This window comes from Sprattus sprattus, assembly GCF_963457725.1.
Source record: "Sprattus sprattus genome assembly, chromosome: 9".
Classification (NCBI taxonomy): domain Eukaryota; kingdom Metazoa; phylum Chordata; class Actinopteri; order Clupeiformes; family Clupeidae; genus Sprattus; species Sprattus sprattus.
The window spans coordinates 32,224,948-32,234,577 of NC_137928.1; the positions used below are offsets into that span (position 1 = coordinate 32,224,948).

The 9,630-nt window shown below is 41.7% G+C and overlaps 1 protein-coding gene across 1 annotated transcript in view; it reads left to right on the forward strand.

The window, feature by feature from the left end:
- plekhg2 (pleckstrin homology domain containing, family G (with RhoGef domain) member 2) overlaps positions 1–6,646 on the forward strand; it is a gene marked incomplete at its 3' end in the record, with an annotated part of 90,936 nt that extends 84,290 nt beyond the window's left edge. Inside the window, exons 13-15 of the mRNA XM_080845103.1 lie at positions 262–354; positions 458–559; positions 6,579–6,646. Of these exons, the coding sequence (XP_080701229.1) occupies positions 262–354; positions 458–559; positions 6,579–6,646 (263 nt within the window). The remainder of the gene's footprint in view (positions 1–261; positions 355–457; positions 560–6,578) is intronic.
- Between the last annotated feature and the right edge of the window lie 2,984 nt (positions 6,647–9,630).

A 9,630-nucleotide genomic window follows, 5' to 3' on the forward strand; every position in this document is an offset into this window, starting at 1 on the left:
TTTGATCGAAGTTTCTGTATTTTAAAATCAATAAATCACAAAATCAATGAATCCTTATTTTAGCATTTAAGCATTTATTGACACTTTATGTAACAATGTATTTATTGAGATATATTTTAAGATATTTGTACATACTGTATATATTTTTGCAATGTGGCCCTTTGAGTCCTAAACATGGATAATACATCTGTATAACCTTGCATATACATGTATGATGACTATGGACATTCTGTTCAGGTTAACATGCTCTCTACCCTATAGCTCTGCAGTTAGACCATGAGGTCATTAGGAAATCTTCCCTCTCTTCCCATGTGAATGATGTTCATGGCTACAACCGGAGCAGGAGACAATCTGGTGAGTGCATTTATGGACCCAGTATTCTACAGTGAAGGCAGCACCACTTCTGAAAAGACATGAGTGGATCTGCTGGTTCTCTAACAGTGTTTCTTTCCCCCAGAGCCCCCAGAGTATACCTGCACCCATGACAAGACTAGGGGGAGTCTTGGGAGTCTGTTATGGGAACAAATCTTTCCACACAGGCGTGGCAGGAGACAGTCGGGTATGTATCTTACCTCTTCTCTACACATACAGCCCAGGTCAAAAATAGGTTGTGTGTACATTTACCCAGTCACAGTATGTAATTCATGAGTGAAGACATTATTCTAAAAGCTGATTTTAACTGAACTGGTGGACCACTGTGTGTTGTGGTGTGAAAACAACCACCTTGTCTAAAATGTGGCCAAAACGAAGGAGATGGTTGTGGAGTTAAAGAAGCACTTTTTCATGACACGTGGAGGGTGGCACAAGCACTTAAAAAAATTAAATAAAAATCATCTGGGCCGCAAAGCGGTTTTCTATTATCTATCTACCATATCACTTTGTGGGGAATAGGCAAATTGGCGCCCCTGCTCCCTAAGAAGGTGCCTTGCACAGATCCTGTGTGAGGGGGAAGGTGAGGGGGCGTGGGGGACAGTTTACCTCTGGGTCTCCCAAATGAACTTGTTAGGTTGGAATTTTCCGTTGCTAAAGTAATAAACTAAGCCTGCATGGTCAAAGGCATACTCATAATTCACATTTCATTGTGAGTACCATCTTACTTTCACCACTGATGTTATGCTAGGCTTAGGCAAGTTATCTCTGGTTAAAACTAGCTAACGTTAGCTATTCGCTAGCTAGCTAGACAGTTATCGTTATGGTATTAATTATCGTACTGCGTGTGTTTTGGGCAAACGTTCACGTTGTCATTTTAATCCATTAGCTACTAAAATTAGCACATTGATTGTTAAACCATTATTAAACTTAGCATTTTGATTGTTTAACAGAATGGCCGATGTTTGACACTGTCAGATAACTGACCTAGCAGCTATGCTGGGACACTGCCCTGTCAGGGACAGGGTAATAATGCTAGTTAATAAACGTAGGTCTACATCTCAGTGCCTCTCTCCAGATGAGTTTTAAATTAACTGAAGGTAAAATAATGTAATCTTTCCCTGCGGTGCATGAACAATGCTGGTATGGGATGTTGTTATCTGCAATCGTGATGACCGAGATGGATTCTCCTTGTTGCAATGTGATCTGTAAATTCTCGCCTCCAATTTAAGCTTGTCATCCATCATATCTAGTTTTACATTTTGTACATATCCCTTCATTGCATAATGAAGTCCCTTTTGAAGGCTCCAAGACGCAATCAGGTCCTTCTGTCTCAAAAAGTTGCCTAGAGCCTCTTGGGATATCATATGATAGCTGCTTTTGTGAACTCTAGTCAGCTCCTCTAGTTTGTCCGAGTTAGCAACAGTAACTAATATAAGGGAGACCGGGCTAAGCGATAGGTCAATTGAGAAATGTAAGTGTGTCTTATGTGTGTGGGGTGTCGGAGAGGGTCTCGCCCAGGGCATAATTCCATGTAGAACCGCCACTGTCCTTTAATATGTGCAGCAAGATTTAGCATGTTCTACCAGTATGTTGTTGCAATTGTCTTTGCAGCCATTTGAAATATGCATGACCAAGACCATGCACAATTTTCTTTGCCCTCCGTTATCGAACCTTCATGTGCTGCATATCAGAAATGGCCAACAGAAAAGCGAATTATTCTGACGGCTCCTGAAACAATAAACAAAGCTAACTTTAGTATCTAAATAGCAACTGCATATCAGACATGGCTAAAGGAAAGGTTTTGTCTCAACCAGAGACATTTATATATGTCCATGGTCTCAACTGTTCATACTAATGACACGTTTTTTATGAATATCCTGCAGACTGTCTCACAAGCTTATTCTTGTTGATTATGAACAAACATAACACAAGAGGTCCGAAGATATGAGCACCTTTACAACACCTCCTTAAACACGTATAAGGACGTTCAAATGGCCGCGATAGAACAGTTTAAATGAATGCAGAATCCTTCATACCACAAAACAAATTGAAATCAATTCATTTACGACTGGTTTAGCCTAAAGTCCTATTGTAAATACGACCTAACGATAAAAGTAGCCTACTTTATGAATCTGAGGATGAAAGATGAGAGGTGAAGGGTGTCACTTGTGCAAAGAATCGACATGCATTGCAACATCCTACCTCCTACTTACCTGGTATACCACTGCGTTGACATTTTAAAAACTTTGACTGCGACTGTTTAGACAGAACGCGCTTATTCACCACTTGTTAGTTAGTCATGTCATCCATTCATATCGATGTGAATCCATCAATACTAATACAACTTTAACTGTGATGTGTTTCATTTCACAACTTATTTACTGTATAATCAACGATAGCGGGTGCCCGCTTGAAAACATTCCACATTTGATTTGAACAGACGCGATTCATGCTAATTCAACTGCTTTTGTTGGTAGTGGTGAACATAGACATGAATGAATATACAGTATGTCTATGGTGGTGAAGAGGTCAAGCGGAAATGGCTGTATCACCACCAGCTGAAATGAAAACAGCGCTACCTATCGTAACGGGATATGACATGCTTTCGGCCAATGATTCGAATTATTCACTGCCATGTATATTGAGATAATAGCAGTTGCCTCCAAAAATAGCATAGTCCGACTAAAGCTATGGTCAAATTAATACCGTCATGTAAACGTACTGAGCGACACTCAGAAACTGAGCAAGCAGATTTAGAAAGCTGGTTGGTCTGTGGCTGGGGCTGCTCTGGACCCCCTAGAGTTGGTTGTTGATAGATGGGTGTTGCACAGACTGCTCAACATAATGGACAACACTTATTTCTTTTGAGGGGCTCCACTATGTGATGTCTTTATGATGGTGGGGGACCCCGAAGTACGCAGATTAAACCCACACAGTCTGGGGGAGAACATGCAAACTCCACACAGAAAGGACCTGGAAGGCGAACCCACATACTCAGGGCCTTCTTGCTGTGGGGCGACAGTGCTAACCACTGAGCCACCGTGCTGCAACACTTCACAGAGAATTTCCAGTCAGAGGCTCCTTCAACTCTGCTGTAATAAGGACCAGTATTGGAAGTAATTCCTGCCCACCACAATAACAATATATAATGACTCCCCTCTGTGTGACTTATTCAATTCAATTATATATATTTTTTTTTAAATAGCGACAATTACAACTGAATTACAAAGCCTGAACCTCCTAGAGCAAGCACTAAAAAAGGTCGCCGACAAAAATCATGGACGACACTTTAAATCGTCGTTTTGAAGTGTCGGCTACATGGAGAAATTTCTACTGGCGCTGAAGTCGTCACAAAGTTACGCGCAAGTGTGATTGGCTAGATAGACGGCACGCGTCGTTGACTTCGTTGTTTGAATTTTCCTCGAGCGGTCAACAGCTGATTTCCAACAAAAATTACGTTAAAAAAAAAAACGCCTCTCCCATTATGACGAACTCGGCGACTGTTCGCCTGAAGTATAAACACACAAGCCTGGACGACACTTTTTTTTTTTCAAAAGTGTCGTCCACCGAAGTATAAATTAGGTTTAAGGCAACTGAAACAAACTCCCTTTTAACAGGAATAAACCTTGAGCAGAACCTCAGCTCAAAGGGGGAACCCATCTGCTTAGGGCAGAAGGGAAGGGACGAGAGAAGGAGAAGAGAGAATCAGGAGCAAGCCAAAGGATTCATACACGTATCAGAGGATATGTACATGGTACATAAATGATTCCATGAAATATACAATAAATAGTGAAAAAAGGGTGAGGGCCAGCATTCGAAGTATTGGTTACAGAACAGCGTGGGTATTTAGTCTTTTTTGGAGATGTCTCGAGACAGGCTTGCTTTCCTGCTCTCGCTTACCTGCTTTACTCCTCCTTCTGATTAACGAGGTCAGTGTGGTGATTAAGTAAGGGATAATGTATAGAACGCAGGTCATTGTCGGGAAAATAAGCCCAGACAGGGCGAACAGCACCCCGACGCGAAGGGGTGTTGCTTCACCGTGAAGGGGCTTATTTTCCCGACAATGACCGGCGTTCTTTACATTATCCCGCTTATTATACGGCTAAAACTAAAAAAAAATAACTTAACACAGTGTGTCTTTTTACAATGTATTTGTTTTTGTTACTATACGTAGTGTTAAAAAGCAGAGAAATAGTTCGCCAAAGACGTTGAACTTCAAAGACAGTTGAACATTCTTTAGAACACAGCTGCTCAACCGTCCGCTGAAACTCCCTTGATAAGTTACCGTACTACTTGCGGAGTGCTACGAAAGATGTGAATCAGAGGCAAAAAGGCCACTTTCCTTGACAGCGGTCATTAAGTGCATAGCAACGGTCAGTTATCGGAAAATAGTTGACCGCAGAACGTTGGGAAGCCCCATTCAAGTGAATGGAGCATTCTACAGCATTAAGAAGAGCCGTGTACTAAAGTCCTTTATTTACCAGTGGCATTGATACAAATTCAGCGGTCAGGTTCAGAGAGCAGTTACACAGTCTACCTTAACCCAAACCTGGGAATTTAGGAATTAAACATCCTTTCCTGTGTATAACTTAAATGAAAAATGACCATCCTAGGCCAATTCTCCCTCTCCTAATACCTCTTCCTGTCCATATACGTATCTCATATTGCACTATGTCCTTCTACCTCTTCATGTCTATACATCTCATATTGCCCTATGTCCTTGATACAGATGAAGTGGCCATGTTACTTGTTGTTCTCTTTTGGTGCCTTGATGACCAGGGTTTGTATCCCGCTTCCTTCCCTTCCCCTTACCTGGGTTCATTATCCCAAGGGCTCTCCCACCCCCCGAAGCTGAAGAATTTGCCGTCTCCTGTGGTTTGGAATGTAATAGCCATCAAGAATCCCTTGATATTTCAGGCTGCTGATGTTGCCATCCTCTCTGCAGATCTTTTGCACACCCCCATACAAACCATGATATTTCCTCCACCAAACTTGACTGTTTTCTGGGTGAATCTTGGGTCCATGCGGGTTCCAACAGGTCTTCTGCAGTATTCGTAGCGATCGTAATGCAGTTTGATGGATGATTCATCAGAAAAAAAATCAACCTTCTGAAACTTTTCCACTGTCTATCGTTTTGGCAAAAAAATGGTTTGGGGTTACAACCAGTATGGGTGTGCAGAGTGGATGGCAACATCAACAGCCTGAAGTATCAAGAGATTATTGCTGCCTATTACATCCCAAACCACAAGAGAATGTAAATTCTTCAGCAGGATGACGCTCCTTCTCATACTTCAGCCTCCACATCAAAGTTCCTGAAACCAAAGAAAGTCAAGGTGCTCCGGGATTGGCCAGCCCATCACCAGACAAGAACATTATTGAGCATGTCTGAAGTAGGATGAAGGAGGAGGCTTGGAAGATGAAACCAGTCCTGCAAGACTGCTTTCTTTGCCATTCCATACTTCATCAATTAGTTATTTGAGTAATTGCCGAGACATATGGATGCAGTCCTCCAAGCTCATGGGAGTCATACACAATATTATTTGTTTTTTCCAAGGCACCATGACTTTATGCTCTGATGTTATTGTAGCATTTTTGTGTTATCAAAGTAAAATTAAAAATTAAAAAAAATATGTTTGTGTATGCGACGAGACTTTTGTCCAAACCCAATCTGACCTGTCTGTCCTTATTACATGATAAAACTCAATTAATGATACACAACTTTATGTTGGTATAATAAGCATAATCTAAAGGCCTTCGCCTTTCATAGAAGCCATTTCTGATTCCAATTGATCAACTACAAGTCAAGTTATCATCTGTTGTGCCTACAACTTGGATAGGTGACAAGACTTTTGTCAGGCACTGTACATGATGCTCACTGTCCCATTAGTGCTGTTACATACATGATGCTCACTGTTAACTGTTCAAATTGTGCCGGATCTCCCTAAATTACGATGTAATAGTCAATGTGATGTCATGAGCAATTGTAATGAGAGGTGGCACTAAAATAATTACGTTCCGAAGTAATTAGCAGTTGTCTTAGTCTAGACTTCACAGCAGATAGAAAGAGGAACAGGAAATTGACATATAAATTCCTCAAACAACTGTCAGTGAGTAAGGCCAGTTAAAAAAGCAGATAAACAGCTTTTGTGCACATTGTCTTGTCATAATGCCAGTTACATTAACTCAACTTTTTTTTCTGTGCTTAGCCCCTGACAAACATATTGACGACACATTTCAACAGAATGGTGAGCTCACATACAAACACACTGCATGAACAACAATTCTGTCTAGGACTAGGAGAGATACCATTTCACTCCCCAAATGAATCCCTTTTTTGGGTTGTAGCATCCATAGTTTTACATGAAGACTGGGCTGTGGTGCAGCCTTATTAGACAGTGTTATGTTGTTAGAATATGCTTAAGTGTGACTCTCCTCATCATCAGGTTTCTCTTGTCTAATACTGTGTTCTTTTTTCATTCATACCTTTACACAGTCATTCTGAAGGTAAGAACAATTCAAAACATATCTACATTAAGTCCAGTTAGCACTTGCCACAGTATTCAGTCCAGAAACATTTCCTGGATTTTGAAACCCTCTGTGTATTTCATGCGCGTTGTTCTCTTGTGTGTATTTGGCTCTTAGGCAGGTAGTGTGGATGAACGGCACACACAGGCTGAATGCTTGGATTCTTTAGGGAGTACCAGCACTTTGGCTTCCTCTGTCATCAACATGGATATTGAGCATGACCAAGCTCTAGGTCAGGATGAGGACACCATACTGCTCCTGCCAACCCTGTCCATTACTGATGAAATTATGCAGCTCATCAACCAAAGCACATTTTCTGAGGATATGACAGGATTACAGCCTGATGGGGTATGTAATATCAATGGTTAACGTCATAGTGTGCAATGCCGTTAGTGTAACCAGGCCCGCCGACAGGGGGGGACAAACGGGTACGTTGTCCCGGGCCCTGGACTGGCCCTGGAATGGGGGGGGGGCCCATAACTGGACCCCCATGAAGTTGGGATTAATTATTGTATGTATACTTCAAAATGTGTTGATTTAGAGAAGAAAAGTGCTTTATTTGCATTCAATTAATGACTCCTAGATTGTTTGCCTTCATTGCCCTTGAAAAAACGGCCAATAACCCCCTATCACCCCTATGCCAAAATGGTTTGGTCTTTGGAGAAGAAAAAAGACGACATCATTCCATTAGTGGTCAGTGCACGAGTCGATTCAACATGCACAAGTCAGGAGCCCTGAAAAAGAAAGAAAGGCGAAAAAGAGAGGAAGAAGCCGAAAGCCTGAGGGGATCTCTTTATAAATATTTCAGAAAAGACTCAGGTGATGCTGCAGGTACCAGTAAAGGCAGCTGTGCAGCAGAGCCAGGTAAGACACGGCCAACTTAAGGTCGATTTAGGGTCGCTTTAGACGCAGAGACGTAAGCACGTAAGATACATAACCCCCCCTTGCGCGGTAAAATATCCCCCCTTACGTGCTTAAGTGCGTCGCCCAAAATTCCTGACTATGCGACTAAAACACTACGGCCCTACGCAGCTCGCAAAGAGTGTGATTGGCCGGCTAACCTCACCTTTCACAGAGTCTCACGTTTCCGGGTTAATAGCATACTACAGTCTTTTTTAGACCCAGACATTTTTTTTAATCATGAATACCCTGCAGACCGTCTCACAAGCCTTTTCTTATGGATTAGGAACAAACATAACAGAAGAGGTCCGAAGACAGGAACTCCTTTACAAATCCTCTTTAAACACTTATAGGAACGCTCAAATTACCGCAAATTTATTGAGAGAATCCCATTCTCACCCGCGATTGTTTGGAGAGAATGTGGTAATTCACAAACAAATAGGTACTTTCATATTCATTTTCCGCCAGTTGTGAGTCATGGTGATATCTTTCATTGAGTTCATATTGACGTGAATCAATCAATTGCACCCGCGAATTTGATAGAATGAGCCCGGTCTGCTCATATACAAAAGTTAACATTAACCTGCTGTTACCTTGTGGCCAGCACCATTGTAGTTACAAGCATTGACAACATGATGAGATTCTCTCGCCGTTTATCACCTCATCTTTGAATAATCTAAACTCATGAACATCGTTTTAAAGCCTGTCGCAGTCATTAAAAGATCTGTCAATAAACAAACTTTTGCGTCATGTGATCTGTCTTTTTCGCCACTGGTACTGAATTGCCAACATTTGTATTTTGTGTATGTATTCATAACATCAAGCCTTTCGCCCACTACACTTTCATGCTCCGGTAAGTTTTTTTCCTTTGTCCTGCTGCAATAAATACGCTTACTTAACTCAAAATAAATCTACAGTTCTGGCGTCAATTTGCTTTGCAACACGCAACAAGGCTCACAAGCCTTGCAACACTTCTCTGCGTCTAAAACGAACCTTAAGGAACCGTAAATCAAAACTTGTCTAAAACAAGTTCCTTGTGTAAATTACGTGCTTACGGCTCTGCGTCTAAAACGACCCTAAATTGGCCTGGCTTGATGTTATGAATACATGTGTTACACAAAATACAAATGTTGGCAATTCAGTACCAGTGGCGAAAAAGACAACACATGACGCAAAAGTTTGTTCATTGACACATCTTTTAATGACTGCGACAGGCTTTAAAACGATGTGTTTATGAGTTACATTATTTAAAGATGAGGTGGTAAACGGCGAGAGAATCTCATCATGTTGTCAATGCTTGTAACTACAATGGTGCTGGCCACAAGGTAACGGCAGGTTACTGTTAACTTTTGTATATGAGCAGACCGGGCTCATTCTATCAAACTCGCTGGTGCAATTGATGGATTGTCCCGGGCCCAGCCAAACCTGTCAGCGGCCCTGAGTGTAACCATGGGGTTTTTGCACACTTAATAACTATAGCCTTAAATATATATACAGCTTCCAGTAAGGGGGGATATTTTACCGCGCAAGGGGGGGTTATGAATCTTACGTGCTTACGGCTCTGCATCTAAAACGACCCTAAATCAGCCTTTAGTCCCGCCGTCAAGTAACACAGGCACAGGCGGCGTGTCAAACATATTAGCGCAGCACCACATGAGCAAGTCACACGGAGATCAATATCAGACAGACAGGGGGCATTGAATAATTTGATAACCACAACGGCTTTATTACATTGTGTTTCATACGCCTATATCTAATTGAATCTTAGAATATGCACATTACCCCGCAAATAGGCCCATGTCCAAATCAAATGTTTCAGGCAGGCACGCGCTG